This window comes from Nyctibius grandis, chromosome 5 (assembly GCF_013368605.1).
Source record: "Nyctibius grandis isolate bNycGra1 chromosome 5, bNycGra1.pri, whole genome shotgun sequence".
NCBI classification, from domain to species: domain Eukaryota; kingdom Metazoa; phylum Chordata; class Aves; order Nyctibiiformes; family Nyctibiidae; genus Nyctibius; species Nyctibius grandis.
In genome coordinates, this window is record NC_090662.1 from 72181474 (window position 1) to 72198932 (window position 17459).

Here is a 17459-nt window from a genome sequence, read left to right on the forward strand (position 1 = left end):
AAATGTTAAAATTCTACTTCCCTCAAGTACCATAATAATTTCTAATTACTTTCATGGGATGAGAGGTTCACAAAAGCTGAATTTGACTCTTAAGCACCTATTCCATGGATGCAACGTTTAGAAGTAATCTATACCATGGATGAAATTGGGTGTGTTGTATACACATGCAAAATTGTGTAAGATTGAATTCTATAAGTTCAGTCATGGCTGGCCTGGATATAGATCAGTCTGATGTTTGTGTGTTGGCTTTTTTCTACAGAAACCTCTTGCATGAGGATCCATTTTATCAACACAGTTTGTGAGGAAAGAAGTTTGTACTTGCCAGACAGGGGAGACAGAAACTGTAAAAATTTATCTTACTGCAATGTGTGAAACTGCATATTTACAAGGACTCTTGTTTCTTTAGTAGCATAAGAGCAAATAATCAAAGCTCATATTTGTATATAAATAAAACATGGTATTTAAGTAGTGTAACTACTTAACCCAGCCTAGCAGGAAATAGAGGTTAAAATCAGTATGGAAATTGTAGATTCCGATGAGAAATTCTAAACATTTGCCCTAATCCCAAAATGCCTGTTCTCAAGAAAGATGAAAGGCACTTAAGAGAATCCACTTTCTGCACTCCAGGATCATAGCCTGCTGACACTCAAAGCCTGTGAAATGTAGGTACTAGGAAGATTTACATGAGAAGGAGCTTTTGAAGCACGCTAAACTACTAATGTAGGTGTACCTTTGGAAATTTAGACGCATGGCAGCTGGAACTAACTGGTATGACTTCAGAAATAGTTTTCCTTTGTCTTCTATTGCCTACTAGACCATTTGTGATATCTGCCACAGAGCTCAAATTGGTTCATCCCTTAGGAAGCCAGAAAACTGTCAGAATTGTATTCATAGTTCAAAAACTGATAGATAAACTGATGATTTTCAGAAGTTTACTAGGTTTGCCTATGCTTAATCAGAATTGTGCACAGGTAAGTGCACGAATTTCTTCAGGATAAGTTATATTTTTACGGTACATCAGGTATTCAATAGAAACTGCCCATATATGTGCTTTATTCCTTGAAAATATAAATAGCTTACTTCTTTAATTTGTAGGGTAAGCTGCTTCATATTTATCATAGGTAAAATCTTTCGTGTGGACATTTACCACTGAATTACTGGTGTACCGTATTTATTCTGTTTTACCTTGCAGCCTTTTTTATGGATGTACCTGTACACTTAGTATGAGGTGATTGCATTGCAGTTTTGGTTCTTCTGTGGCTACAGGTTTATTAGTCTGTTTCTCATCTGCTTACTTTTGGAGTTTAGATTCATTCCTGCTGGGTTGATTCTGGGGTTTTTTTTGTACAGGCAGGAGCGAAGGAATTAGGCTGCTGCACACTGCACCCTTAAACGAAATGAGTCATTTTGTGTGAGTCTAGTTCAGCTGACAAATGTATTACTGACAACTTAAGCTCTTTATCTATAGCGCTTTTTTACCATCTTGCCCTTCTGCTGTCTCAGAGATAATGCAATATATGGTTGTCTTTAAAATACAAGTCTCTTTCTTTGACTCTTACAAATTAAATCCTAGTAAAATCATAGCTATATTTTCTATCTAAGCTAAACATTATAAAAATCACCCATGCATTTCCATTTAAATAAGGGTTTTGAAGCCTCTGATCCATCTTACATGGAATATGTAGCATTTCTGGAATCAGCAAGTTCTGTTTCATCACAACCCTGCTGGACACCTGACATTAGCCCTTTTTTCAGTTTCTTTGCGTGGGCTGCAGCTGAATGTCAGCAGGGACTCCCTCAGACAGCCAGGCCTTTGCTTCTGCGGTGCATTCAGCAGAATCTATTTCCCAGAAACGCTGCCAAAACATTAACTCTTTGAGAATGGGAGAGACTGATTTCCCATAGTAACCAAATCCTATTCTAACATTTGGCATGTGATCTCTTTTGAGCCTAATGTGGTTCATCCTCTTACAAATGTTTGAAACACTTTCATTGTGAAGACCATGAGAGGAATTGTCATAATGCAAAAGTTTGTGATTGTGCATGTGGATTTGCTGGCAAGAAAAGCACCTGTAAGTCTTGTCATTTTCTGATGCTGTACATTTGAGGGTAGACCTTACTGAATTGTCCTTCTGACATAAAATATATCGTAATTATTGTATCTTTTCTTTCCAGAGTAGTAGCATTGTAGTCATGATGATCTAAAGACAAAAGTAAGGTAGTGTTTGTGAGTACTACAAGTATATCTCTTTCAGACCTGGAAGGGCTTTTGTAGCTGAAAGCTTGTCTCTTTTTCCCAACTTTAAAATAGTTGGCTGAATAAGAGATTAGCTGTAAACTGGCATCTTCAGAAACCTAGTTTTTGGTCAATTAACACATTACATCTGTCTTTTTTTTTTTTTTTCCTTTATCCCTGAGTTGAATCCTGAAAAATAAACACAGAAATATGTGATATGTTGTAAAAAATGCAAACTTGTCCTATGTCTTTCCAAGCACTTACTGTTTTCTACATGAAGAACAGCTTGTTCACTGAGCAGATTTGCAGAAAACTGCCAAATACATGTACATCATAAAGCTGTCGCTCAGCACAGGATGTACTGGCGTTGTGGGTTAATAGTAGAAGTAATCAGGAAATGCTCAGTAGCTAAGTTTGTCAATAATATTTTTATAAGAAACTTTAATTGAACCTGCTGATTTCAGTAAAACTTTTGTTAGTAAGAAATCTCTTTCCTCTGGAGTGGAATTTCTGATTAAAATTAGAGGAGAGTGAGGTGAGATCAACCCCTGAGCAGGAAATGTACTTGGTCAGAGATGTTCGCTGGGAGATGCTAAGGGGCCTCTTGGCTAATTCAGACAAAGACCTCTCGATTCATCTTCCCTTTATGGCACTGAGATGTGAGAGATGTAGGTTTAAATTCCTAAGTCAGTCAATATTCAGATATTTATACAAAGCAGAATCTCTCTCAGTCCCTTCTGTAAGAATATCTTGTTAGACATCCACCCAAGAACAACTTGTTGTCTACTGACTAGGGCCTCATTTGGGATGTATGAAGATGATGAGTAAGAGCTTGAACCTTTATCTCCCAGACTGAAGCTTTTCTAACACACCAAGAAGTATTCTAGTAGGACATCTCTTTTTCTTCCCATCCTTTCCATCACCCCATATTCTCTTGCTCATGAATATGAGACTCTTCAATGTTCTCCCAGTGTAAAAGGAGAATTTTTTTTAAATTGTTGAGCTTTGCAAAATGTAGCAATGCTTCCCACCTCATTGTGACACATTTCTGTGACACAGTGTCATATAATTGCATGTTATGTTTTCCCTTGTTACTGGGAAAGAGTAGGTTCTTCTCTTCCTTTTTGCTGATTGTTGACAGACATCTCTTAAAAGTACTGAATTTTTTTCTTGGTGTTCCAAAATTAAAGTAATTTCCCTAGTTAACCTTACTTAGAATTTAAATCCAGGAGATGAAGGAGAACTTAACTACAGAAGCGTTCAGTGCCTAGGTGCCTTGCCTCTGTTGCAGAACTCACAGTTCTAATTTAGGCACTTAGACTTCTTGAATAAAGTACGGGATGAGTTATGTATCTGATTACAGTAGTTACAAAGACAGTATCCGCAGTGTGAATAGCCTAAATCAGGCAACCAAAACCAAACGGACAAATGCATATTGGAATATTAAACACTGTAGCTTGGTAGGTCAAGCTCTGTCTTGCAAAGATGAGTGTGGAAATCCTTTCTTTAAAAAGCATGTCACAGTTTAATCCTTTCTTTCAAAATCATGCTGGTAGCAATGGCTGCCTCCTTTTGATCTAAAATGTAGGGTTAGAATACAGGTCTTGGCTGTAGAGTATCAATTAAATTCCTTTTTCTCTCTGAGTGTGTTAAAGTGCACATCCCCCACTTCTTTTGGAATGGTAAGATGATAAATGTTTAAGTTAATTGGAAGTATTGCTAGTCAGGTCTTTCTGTTCTTATGTGTTCTACCAATTAGAATAAGAAGCTCTGCTGTCTTTACTATTTTCTGTCAGGCCTACAGAATCTTTAAATATTCATGCAAAATGGAAGAGCTTCAACAGGGAGAGATGAAATGAGCTGCCTGCAGCAAGGTTCCCAAGCTCGCCAGTATAGCACTAGGTACGTTGCATTATCCTGAGCCTGCAACAACAGGACTGCTTTGTGAATGAAATATAAGGAACAAATATATCATTGGCTGTAGTCATACTGTAGGTTGGAAACTTATCTAATCAATCTGCCAGGGTGTGGGAAATGTGAATTTGAATCCTATTAGGTGGAGTTGAAGATTGAATCATGTTCTGCTGCTTACAGATGTAAATTTTGTGCTGCTGGATGAAAGGCAAACTCTGTCCTTGTGTAGAACCCGATTAACAAACTTTAAGTTGCCCCATGGAAGTAATACAGGCAGAAGAACACCTGGTAAAAAGTTATGATGGCACTTTGCCCTTCTGGGATTTAGTTTTGAGGTGGGCCTGAAGGGGCTTAGCTCTGTCAAGAGAAAAGTGCATTGATTGTAACTAGCAAGAGACTTAGTAGAGAACTGTGCTCACAAAAATATCTTTGTGATTTGCAGGTGTAGTTATAATTTGTAGTGAGGCTTGAAGACCAATTTTCATTGCTTGAACAAACAGGGAATCCTCAAGGTCTGAAATAAGACCAATAAGCTTCAAGCAAAGTACAGGTTCAACATAATTGCTTTGACTTTAATTGTTACCTTTATTAAAATCTAAGAAAAGCATGATTGGTTCTTGTTCAGCAGAGCATGATGTAACTGAGCTCAGTGGTATTAAAAGTATTTTTACTTGTTTGTTTCTAGATAAGACAATTTCAACAGTGTTTCTCAAGTTTGATTGAGGTCTCTAGTCAGGTCCTAGAAATAGGATTAAGCATCAGTGGCTAGTATTGCATGAACTTGGAAAATATTTTGCCTTTCTGGGATAGTCACCAATTTAAAAGTGAAGTCTAAGACATGGATGAGAAGCTAGTAAGACTTGCCTGCTCCTTCAGAGGGAAAAAGATGTTTTCTTTGAAATGGTATAGAAGACGAGCTATATTAACTGAAAACGTAGTTTATTTATGATGCCAACTAATAAAGGGTATTGTTGCGTTATTCTGAAAATCATAAAAAATTTTTGCAAAGCAGAGAAAATAACCCATTTTGCATATACCTTGCATGTTAGAAAGGAGTGGGTGTCAAAAGCATGGAATAATTTTCTGTGGCGTGTTTTCCAGTTACCTTGCACATAATGAAGTTTATTCTCAGCTGAGCAGTTCAGAGAACAGTGATAGTAATTCATAAGCTCGGTGCTAACCCTTCCTCTCGCCCCACCTCTTCATTTTTCCTGGGAAACTGAATTCAAGGCAGTTGCTGACCATTTATGTCGGGTGTTCCAAACTCTCTTGTCTTTAATTAATAGACTGGTGGATACCAATAAATACTGTTTTTCACTGGTGTTAATTTTTTTTTCACATCATGTTTCTGAATCATATCATAGATTTTGGTTCTTTGACCCAAAAGTTGCATGGAGGCTTTTACAGCTTTGAGGGAGGTAATTTCTGTGAGTCTGAGACACAGTTTTTGCCTATGTAACCAGAAATGAGATTTCACAGCAGATCAAATGGTAAAAATGCGGGAGTTTTGTTGTGGTGATTTAGTCCATTGATGTTTATAAATAACCCAAGTTTGATTCTGGGGCAACACTGAGTAGAGGAAGTAATTTCATTTAGTAGATGATGTGGTTGTTCAGAAGCAGCTCTTTTCTCGCCTGGGAGAAAGGAAGTGCTGAAGTGGCAGTATGTGGAGAGGCAGGTGGAAGCATGTGGGAATTTGCTTGTTAGCTGGAGGAACAACACACAGCTGGGCTGTGGATAAGTAGGGCTTCTCAAATGCAAATGGAATTAACTCATATGTGGAACTGTAAAGTTATATCTAGTGAGGTTATTGTTTAACGAAATTTAAGGATATCCTCTCACTACTGCTGTTGTAGTCCTGCTGACTTTATTGGTGTTGTATAGGTACAGATGAGGCAAACGTTTTCATGAGTGTAGTGGGTTTTCTCTTACGGCTTGGTCAACATACATCAATTGAACAGATGTAGTAGTTTTGATTGCCTACCTGCACGCTGGCGTGTTTGTGGTAGTGCCTCAGTTTTAAGGCTTGGAGGCTGGCTGACATTCTCACTTTGTGGTTTGCAGAAATGGCAGTAAATGAAAACTGAAATCTTTAATTTTTTTAAAAAAAGGAAAAAGTTATTTCTAAAAACATTTTTGAAATCCATATTGACTCGCTTGAGATATTTCTTGTCTTCACTTATACTGCTAAACGCTGATTTGAAAATAAGTCTGAGCATCCACCAAAATATAAACACAGTGTACCTTTTCGAACAGAGTAATTAATCACCTTAATATAACCATGCTATGTTGTCACACAGATTCTATAACCTGAAGTGTAGTTTTAGATTAACAGAATTAGTAACTGCCAAGTATTATGTTATTGAAATAGAAGAAAAGACAATTACAGCATCTTAAATCAATTGTGAAGCTACGCATTTAAACTGATTTCAGTTTATGCTGGTACCATAAAGGATAGTTTTCTTCTCCACCAGCTCCATGACTGCACGTTCCCACCCCTACTTTGCACCAGGATCAGCATTAGTGTAGTCACACCATCAACTGGATCAGAGATCTGGCTGGAAAGACATTTTGTTTGGTTTTGATGGGGCTGGTTTTCAGCCAGGTGAAGTTTTGATCCAGTTGTCAGTGCCAGCCACCTAAGGACAGACAGGGAGCTGGAGTGTTCCTTTTAGTGGCAGTGTGGACTTAGGTGAAATGATGATGAAACAGCACCTTTAGTTTTGAAAAGCTCTTCTTAGGCCAGAACACAATAGGGGGGGAAGTACTCAGTCTGAAGTACTGACCTTTGTAAGGAAAATGGAATTAACTACCTTTATGCACTATTGTATACAACCAAACTAACTGTTAATGTTTCTAAAACAAGTTAAAGGTAGGTCACTGTGCTGCAAATACTATCTTCTGTCTATTGTCTTTTCATAGAATCATGACATGGTTGAGGTTGGAGGGGACCTCTGGAGGTCAGCTGGTCCAACCACCCTGCTTAAGCAGGGCCACCTAGAGCCGCTTGCCCAGGACCATTTCCAGACAGCTTTTGAAAATCTCCAGGAATTTTACATAAGAATTGTGATAAATATATTCTTGAAGTAATACTTAAACCCAAATCTTTTTACATACCTTCTTTTCAAAAATATTTGAGTGAAATGAAGTACTTGGATTTATGTCGTACATATTAATTTGTACGAAATGATGAAGAAAGACTACAAGGCCCTAGGACGGTCGGTGTAAGAGTCTGGGGCACAAGTTGTTTTCTCCTCCCTCCTTCCATTTTCAGGTGATGACGTGGGATGGAATAGTAGGATTCTCTCTATTAATGCCTGGCTACGAGACTGGTGCTACAGGCAGGGCTTTGGGTTCTTTGATAATGGCTGGTTTTATAAGACACCAGGCGTGACGGTAATACATGGGAAAGGTTTATGTCGTAGGGGCAAAAGGGTTCTGGGACAGGAATTAGCAGGGCTCATTCAGAGAGCTTTAAACTAGATTCGAAGGGGGATGGGGTAGTAGCTGGGCTTGCACCACTGGGGCAACGCTCTAGTGTTGAGGTAGACCAGGAGGCCTCCCATCCCCCTGGGGTCAAATCGGTGTGCTCAGCTCGCTCCCTGAAATGCCTGTACACCAATGCGCGCAGCATGGGGAATAAACAGGAGGAGTTGGAAATCCGTGTTCGGTCAGGGGGTTATGATTTAGTGGCAATCACAGAGACTTGGTGGGATGCCTCGCATGACTGGAATGTGGTCATGGATGGCTATGTCCTGTTCAGGAAAGACAGGCCACTAAGGAGAGGTGGTGGAGTTGCTCTTTATGTGAGTGAGCAGCTAGAATGTATTGAGTTCTGTCCAGGGGCGGATCAGGAGCGAGTTGAGAGTTTGTGGGTGCGAATTAAGGGGCAGGCTGGCAGGGGTGATACTGTTGTGGGTGTCTATTACAGGCCACCGGATCAGGATGAGGAGGGGGATGAGGCCTTCTACAGGCAGCTGAGAGCAGTCTCTCAATTACAGGGCCTGGTTGTTGTGGGGGATTTCAACTACCCTGATATTTGCTGGGAGGCCTACTCAGCCAGCCATCCTCAGTCCAGGAGATTCCTCCAATGCATTGATGATAACTTTCTGATGCAAATGGTGGATGAGCCAACTAGGAGAGGAGCGCTGCTGGATCTTATCCTTACTAACAAGGAGGGTCTGGTTGAAGCGGTGAAGGTTGAGGGCAGCCTTGGTTGTAGTGACCATGAGATGGTAGAGTTCAGGATCTCATGTGGCAGGACCAGAATAGCTAGCAGAATCACAACCCTGGACTTCAGTAGGGCCAACTTTGGCCTTTTCAAGCAATTGCTAGGGGAAATCCCATGGGACAGGGTACTAGAAGGTAAGGGGGCTCAAGATAGTTGGTTAGCATTCAAGGACTGCTTCTTCCAAGCTCAAGATCAGAGCATCCCAGCAGGTAGGAAGTCAAGGAAGGGTACCAGGAGACCTGCATGGTTAAACAGGGAACTGCTGGGCAAACTCAAGTGGAAGAAGAGGGTGTACAGATCATGGAAGGAGGGGCTGGCCACTTGGGAGGAATATAAGTCTGTTGTCAGAGGATGTAGGGAGGCAACCAGGAAAGCTAAGGCCTCCTTGGAATTAAACCTTGCAAGAGAGGTCAAGGACAACAGAAAGGGCTTCTTCAAATACATTGCAGGTAAAGCCAACACTAGAGGCAATGTAGGCCCACTGATGAATGAGGTGGGGGCCCTGGAGACAGAGGATAAAAAGAAGGCGGAGTTACTGAATGCCTTCTTTGCCTCTGTCTATACTGCTGGAGGCTGTCCTGAGGAGCCCCGGATCCCTGAGGCCCCAGAAGAAGTCAGGATAGAGGAGGAATCTGTCTTGGTAGATGAGGGCTGGGTCAGGGACCAATTAAGCAACCTGGACGTCCATAAATCCATGGGCCCTGATGGGATGCACCCGCGGGTGCTGAGGGAGCTGGCGGAAGTCATTGCTAGGCCACTCTCCATCATCTTTGCTAAGTCGTGGGCAACAGGAGAGGTGCCTGAGGACTGGAGGAAAGCGAATGTCACTCCAGTCTTCAAAAAGGGCAAGAAGGAGGACCCGGGTAACTATAGACCCGTCAGCCTCACCTCCATCCCCGGAAAGGTGATGGAACAACTTATCCTTGGTGCTGTCTCTAGGCACATCAAGGATAGGGGGATCATTAGGGGCACTCAGCATGGCTTCACCAAGGGGAAGTCATGCTTAACCAACTTGATAGCCTTTTATGAGGACATAACCCGGTGGATAGATGATGGTAAAGCTGTGGATGTGGTCTATCTCGATTTCAGTAAAGCGTTTGACACGGTCTCCCACAGCATCCTCGCAGCTAAACTGAGGAAGTGTGGTCTGGATGATCGGGTAGTGAGGTGGATTGTGAACTGGCTGAAGGAAAGAAGCCAGAGAGTGGTGGTCAATGGGACTGAGTCTAGTTGGAGGGCTGTATCTAGTGGAGTCCCTCAAGGGTCGGTACTGGGACCAGTTCTATTCAATATATTCATTAATGACTTGGATGAGGGAATAGAGTGCACTGTCAGCAAGTTCGCTGATGACACAAAACTGGGAGGAGTGGCTGACACACCGGAAGTCTGCGCAGCCATTCAGAGAGACCTAGACAGGCTGGAGAGTTGGGCGGGGAGAAATTTAATGAAATATAACAAGGGCAAGTATAGAGTCCTGCATCTGGGCAAGAACAACCCCACGTATGAGTACAAGTTGGGGACAGACCTGTTGGAGAGCAGTGTAGGGGAAAGGGACCTGGGGGTCCTAGTGGACAGCAGGATGACCATGAGCCTGCAGTGTGCCCTTGTGGCCAAGAAGGCCAATGGCATCCTGGGGTGGATTAGAAGGGGTGTGGTTAGCAGGTCGAGAGAGGTTCTCCTCGCCCTCTACTCTGCCCTGGTGAGGCCGCATCTGGAATATTGTGTCCAGTTCTGGGCCCCTCAGTTCAAGAAGGACAGGGAACTGCTAGAGAGAGTCCAGTGCAGAGCCACGAAGATGATTAAGGGAGTGGAACATCTCCCTTATGAGGAGAGGCTGAGCGATCTGGGTCTCTTTAGCTTAGAGGAGACTGAGGGGTGACCTCATTAATGTTTATAAATATGTAAAGGGCAAGTGTCATGAGGATGGAGCCAGGCTCTTCTCAGTGACATCCCTTGACAGGACAAGGGGCAATGGGTGCAAGCTGAACACAGGAGGTTCCACATAAATATGAGGAAAAACTTCTTTACGGTGAGGGTGACCGAACACTGGAACAGGCTGCCCAGAGAGGTTGTGGAGTCTCCTTCTCTGGAGACATTCAAAACCCGCCTGGACACGTTCCTGTGTGATATGGTCTAGGCAGTCCTGCCCCGGCAGGGGGATTGGACTAGATGATCTTTCGAGGTCCCTTCCAATCCCTAACATTCTGTGATTCTGTTATTCTGTGATTCTGTAATTTTGGCACCATCTTTACATTATAGACCCAAACAGTGTGTCTCCTGCATCAAGCTTGATAATAGATTATAACTCTTACTAACTAACTAGTACTTCAGTCCTAGTGAATACTGGAAGTAGCTGTATTGCAGACACAGGTTTTTGTAATATAAAGGTAGACCTCAGGGATCAGTCCATCTGACTTGTTCACGTTCGGACTAAATTGTAAGCATGTCTGCCACTCTTAACAGAGTGGAGATGTATCACTCGGTGCATATCTCATCCTTGGTAATCAGGTCTTTGTTCAGTGTGTTAATACTTCTCCGTTATTGTCTTAATACTTATTTAAATATGAAGTGAGGACTTTTTTCTAGGCAAACTGTGCTTCTCCTATATTATCCCACTATATTAACCCACTGTATTCACAATCGCTGAGACAGGATTTATTGTCTTGCACAACCACAAATTACTGCTGATCATTTGATTGATTTCACATTCCTCTTTGTAAGGTGGTAATTTCTGTTCTGTACTAAAATCCTCATGTGTAAAATTGTATGATGTGACTCTTCTCCCCAGTCAGCATATATCCAGTTTTCTATAGTTGTAGTTCTTCCTGACATGCTGGTTTCTTCTGTAAGTCAACTGGGAAATCTGTGCTATGTGTAGTGTTAGTATTGAAGACCTTGGGAGCCTTCATGGCTGATTACATTTTATTAGATGGTATGTAAATTCTAATAGTCACATGTCCCTCTGCTCTGTCAAGACAGAATTTCTAGTCTAGGGCTTCTTGTCAGAATTCTTCTTCAAACATTTGGGAAAAAATATTTTAAGCTCTCAGTTTACTGACAAATGCCTACTGACATTTTCCATTTGAAATAGTGGACTCACCAAATTGGTGGAAGTGGGAGAGTCACTGATGAGAGGTTTCTGGTGTTAAACAACCATTTGTTTAAGTGGCATAGGAGGAGGGACTTGAAACTTCCTGTAGTATAACCCAGTCCTACCTCAATTCTGCTTTCAAAAAACAATATTGGTCTGACAGTGTTACAGTTTCCTCTTGGTTGGTAGTTCAGGAGGAATGATGTGGCTCATACTGTTCTCTTTATTTCTCCAGTGGAGGGAATCTTCTGGTTTATTTATTTGTTTGTTTGTTTGTTTATTCTTTTAGCATATGCAGATGACTATTCAGGCTCTCCAAGATGAACTTCGGATCCAGCGGGACCTGAACCAGCTGTTCCAGCAGGACAGCAGCACTAGAACCAGTTGAGCCCTTGTTGCAGAGCTGACAGAGGAAAACTTCCACGACTTCATGCAGAGCATGAACGCCAGGCCAAGGAACTATTCCTGCTACGTAAAACCTTAGAAGAGATGGAACTGCGTATTGAGACACAGAAACAGACCTTAAATGCACGTGATGAGTCTATCAAAAAGCTGCTGGAGATGCTGCAGAGTAAAGGTCTGTCAGCAAAAGCCACGAGGAAGATCATGAGCGAACAAGACGGTTGGCTGAGGCAGAGATGCACGTGCACCACTTGGAGAGCCTTCTCGAACAGAAGGAAAAGAAAACAACATGCTGAGAGAGGTAAGTGACCAAGCTCTGGGTTCATTTCCAATCTTAAGCTCTTCTCTGTCTTCTCTGCATTTCACAGCTGTAAGAAAAGAACTTCATCCTCTCTGTAAGCTGTATTTTGCATTTTAGACAGAATTTGTCCCTGTTTTTTAAACTTCTTTATGACTTCCTTGCATTGTGCTTTCTGCGGTTTCTGTGCTTTAGGCCCCACTTTCCGTGTAGTCGCCACATGAAGCTCTGGAGGTGAATTGTCACGCAAACTGTAAAATTCATTCTTCTGTTCTTTCTGTTTAGTTTGAGAGAAAGTAGCTACCTGTATTTAGAAGAGAGCTGAGAGAAGTCTTTGCAGTAGTAATGGATGATTGCTCTACGGTTTCCATGGAACACAGTCGTCTTGCTGTGAAGGGTATTTGATAAAACTATTAGCTGCCCTGGATGCACAGCCAAAAAAAGATTACTTAAAGGGATACTGCTGCACACATAGTAGCCCCTTCCACCCATCCCTCTGAAAACAGAAAGAAAAACCATTGTTATATCTGTATTGCAACCTTAGAGGAGTGCAATGGCAGGCATTCTTCACTTCAATCATCCTAAGCTAATTATAGTAAAATATAGGCTACATACAATAGAAGTATCTTAGAAAAATAAAGGAAAATAAATTAGTTGTTGTGTAGCCAGTGTCATTAAATTTCCTGATAATGTTAAATGTATTTTCCTCTTGTCAACCAGCCTCCTAAAGTATTCTAATATTAATTTCTAAAAGGCTAATTCAGTATGTGTTGTGTACGTATACTGGTGTGTCTGTATATGTGTGTGTTCACTAATGATAAGATTTTTCTGCAAAGATCATTTTACATACATCTGTAGACTGAATGCATGAATTGATAGCTATACATGTCTGTGTAATATGTGTGTGTGAATTTCATGACCTGTTTTGGGCATTGTATGTCTACTTTGTGGTTCAGAATTTTTCTGAAAGCCTGATGCATACAGGAGATTTAAGCCCCCTCTCTAAGAAGTCAGGGAAGCAAGGTCTGGCATAGAGTTTTTTGAGATGAGTGTTTGCATCAAATAAATACCTCTTAATACCTCTTATTCATATGTTTTCCGTGGCCTGACACATTGTACTTTTGTGCTTTTGTGAGCATTTATGTAAGAAAGCTAGAGCCCATTGCATTTCTGAGCCAGATTTAGGCCAGATTTATTTTTTTAGAGCAATAATCTCTTGAGTGTCTGGAGTGAAGATAATATGATTCCAGAGTTTCTACACTACAGTTTTTCCTTTATTTAGCAACCAATGATAATTCTGTTCCAATTCTTGTGTCTATTTCAGGAAGAGCCCCAAACGGCTTCCATTTGTTTCTGCTTTAAGTCCAGCTGTGTAACTTTTTAGGAATGCGATTACTTTTGTTTCTGCTACTGATGAGTAGATGTTGAGAGATAAGAATTCTTGTTTCATTCACAGATACCTGGAAGTCATCAATCATTTAAATCCTAGCCTTTATGGTAAAAGATTTCCTGGAGAAGGTAGAGATGACTTACTGACTTTGAAAGTGCAAATGCTGTTTATCTGATGTTTTAAAATTAATTACTCCTTGTTGCCCACCCAGCTCTAATGCATTGAGAAGGGTAAGCTGGGTATACTGTAATTTGTAGCTCAAGCCATGGATGTGGTGTGGGATCCAGCCTTGAAGCTGAGCACCCTAGTAGCCCTGGAAACATGATGCCGTTTGCAGAGATGCCAAATTATCTCCTTATGGAACTGGGTCACATCAGGAAGGGTTTTGTTAGTACCCGCGTGTTGTCCTTGAGCTCTGAGCTAGGCTGAGCTAACTGAACTCAGGCATGTCTGCATGAAACTCCGGTCTCATGCTTGGGGCTCCAGAAGACTGGAGAAAATCAGGGGATGTTGCTGAACTGTAGCTGACTGCATCTGACTTCCTGAGCCCCAAGTTGCTCTGCCCTGCAGGATCTGGTTCAGAGTTGCTGTCACTGTTCCACACTTGGAAATTGTCTCTGTCCAGAACCTCTTAGGTGTCTGCATCAGCTAGTCTTCTATTATGTGTTTATCTGTATTTCCATAGTTTTAGGTTATTTTAGCCCTTTGCTACCCCAGATACTAAATATGGAATTTTTGAGCTGCCTTAAGGAAATCAATCTACTTTCTTCGTGGTTCTGTATCTAGCATTCCCAGTATCTGGAAAGGCATGCTAAACTCTTCTTTAAATACTGCTCTTAAAAGAAGCATTAGTATCTCAAAGGGATTTACATGTGCTTGGGAGGTCAGCATTTATGCTTCATGTTCTAACACATTAGAAAAGCTGAGAAAAACTTTAATAGCAGTTTTTACCATCTTAGCTAAATCAAGTTCTGAGATGTCAGAATCCATTAGTACTGTTTCTGACTTTACAAGCGTGTTAGACTTCTGGTAAAATTTTTTTCTGGGAATAATAATAAAGATCTGCATCTTGAAGCAAAAAGGTATCCCTCCATTTTTCAACTCTGAAGCCTACATATAATTGTTGAGACTCAAGGTCATCAGATGGTTTCTCAGACAGACAGTGCAGGTGCAGTGGCCAGCAATCTGACCTTGAAAATTAAATGTGAATTCATTGATTTCTTCAGCTATCGCTATTGCTGTGGTTGTACTAAAGGCTGCACTCATTTCCTCAGGAAAGGAAATTATTAGAGAGCCCAGACTGTGATTCTGATAAGATCATAACCAAGGAATAGCTGTACTGGTTTAGGCCAATGATCCTTTTAGTCCAGCATTCTGTTTCACCTAATGACCATATGCAGACACCCAGGAAAGGGTAAGAACAAGGCAAACATGATACTTCTCTGTAATGCTGTCCCATCTTCCCAGCTATTTACAGATGAGGGTTTTCTTGAACTTATTGTGACTTGTCAGTTTAATATCCTCCATGGATCTGCCATTTGAGTACATGGTTGGTGTCTTCTTGAGCCCTTGTAAACTTTTGCAGCTGTAGTATCACTTGGTGATTCTACAGGCCTACTCTCTGTTGCAGGAAGAACCTGCCTCATTTCTTTTCAGTTTGAACCTATCTCCCAGTAGCTTCATTGACAGCCTCTTGCTCTTGCGCTGGAAGACACAGTGAACAGGTCATCACTATTGAGACTCTGTGCCACTCACAATTTTAGATTTGTCATATCCCTTCCAAGTTTTCTATTTTTCCAGGCTGAAAAGTCCAATGCTACTTAATTGTTTCTCATATAGAAGATATTGCATATCTTTGACCATCTCCCAGGCCACTGTCTCAGTCTCCCATATGAAATGGAGATTCTCCTCCAGATAGTGAGAGGTATCTCCATAAGCAATTTGATTCTTGGGCTTTTCCCAAATGTCCTGAATTCCGGGGAACTCTGGCAATCTTTCCATGCAAATCCATAGGAAAGAACCTGTATCCAGCATAGGATGTCCTGCATGTGGGTCGGGGCAATACCAAGCACAAACACAGGCTGTGCGGAGAATGGATTGAGAGCAGCCCTGAGGAGAAGGACTTGGGGGTGATGGTTGACAAGAAGCTCAACATGAGCCAGCAATGTGTACTTGCAGCCCAGAAAGCCAACTGTATCCTGGGCTGCATCAAAAGCAGCGTGGCCAGCAGGTCGAGGGAGGTGATTCTGCCCCTTTACTCTGCTCTCGTGAGACCCACCTAGAGTACTGCGTCCAGCTTTGGGGTCCCCAACATAAGAAGGACGTGGAGTTGTTGGAACGAGTCCAGAGGAGGGCCACGAAGATGATCAGAGGGCTGAAGCACCTCTCCTATGAAGAGAGGCTGAGAGAGCTGGGGCTGTTCAGCCTGGAGAAGAGAAGGCTCCAGGGAGACCTTCTAGCAGCCTTCCAGTACCTGAAGGGGGCCTATAGGAAAGCTGGAGAGGGACTTTTTAACAAGGCCATGTAGTGATAGAACGAGGGGTAACAGTTTTAAACTGAAAGAGGGTAGATTTAGATTAGCTACTAGGAAGAAATTCTTTCCTGTGAGGGTGGTGAGACACTGGAACAGGTTGCCCAGAGAAGTTGTGGATGCCCCCTCCCTGACAGTGTTCAAGGCCAGATTGGATGAGGCTTTGAGCAACCTGGTCTGGTGGAAGGTGTCCCTGCCCATGGCAGGTGGTTTGGAACTAGATGATCTTCAAGGTCCCTTCCAACCCAAACTATTCTGTGATTCTATGATTCTATGTATTTGGCAACTCACTAATACAGAGGACAGTCTCTCGTTAACAAAATAATGAAAAATTAAATGTCTCATTGGACATCTGAACACAGACATGGATCTGGATGCCCTGATGTCACTGTTTAAGGCTGGGTGGGTGGCTGAATGGACGGCACACGCCCTCTGTTGACCTTCTTTCCCAGAGGGGAAAAGGAAAAGAGAAAAAGGAGAGAGACTTACGGGTTGGAAAGTTAGAACAGTTTTTTTAATAAACAGTAACAATGAAAGAGTATAATAAATAATGAACTATGTACAAAACCGCTACTGAGCTCCCTGCAATGATGACCACGTCCCTGCTGACGCTTCAGGGCAGGTGCTGGGCAGTCCCGGACCAGACGGGGCAGCAGGCAGTAACTGGTTTCAGGAGCAACGGCAGGAGCACGAGCAGAGCCCTCCCAGGATGTTGACCATAGGGGAAGGGAGCATGACCCTCGTGGTCCCTCAGCTTTTAACTGAGTATATCACATGGGTGGGATGGAATACCCCGTTGGTCAGGTTTGGGTCACCTGTCCTGTCTGCTCCTTCCCGCAGGTGAGACATCTTATGGTCCCTTCCTCTGTGGGACAAAGAGACTCAACAGGGGCCCTAGTTTCCACGGCAACAAGCCCGTGTAGTCAACTTCAGAAACTAGACACATAGAAGAAACTTAACTAAAAAGTCTGTCCTAGTCCAAACCAGGACACCTGACTTCAGCAGATGACAGTGTGGCTGCATCACATTCCTCTACCCTAGAAAACAAGCTTAAACTTCATAGCTTATAAAGAGATGGCTGCTATTTTGAATACCCCTTCTTAAGTCTTAGTGAAAATTATTCATATTATTGTTGGTATTCTAGACTTAACTTTCAGAAACAAGATTATTATCATACCAGCAAGAAATACTTGACAAAATCCAGCAGCTGGACTGCAGCTTCCAGAATAGCTCCCAAGTTACATTAACTGCCACCTCATTGTTCCAGACTCACCTGTTGCAGAATTATCAGTGATGGCAGTGACAGCACATAGCTCTAAAGATAACGAAGCCTGCTGTGCTCTTTTTGATAACCTCCCTGCCCCTGG

General features: G+C 42.0%; 1 protein-coding gene across 1 annotated transcript in view; it reads left to right on the plus strand.

Annotated features, from left to right (window-relative positions):
* ERC1 (ELKS/RAB6-interacting/CAST family member 1) overlaps nucleotides 1–17459 on the plus strand; it is a 310530-nt gene that overhangs the window by 56006 nt on the left and 237065 nt on the right. Inside the window, 4 exon segments of the mRNA XM_068401134.1 lie at nucleotides 11762–11891; nucleotides 11894–12064; nucleotides 12067–12147; nucleotides 12150–12175. Coding sequence (XP_068257235.1) covers nucleotides 11762–11891; nucleotides 11894–12064; nucleotides 12067–12147; nucleotides 12150–12175 — 408 coding nt within the window.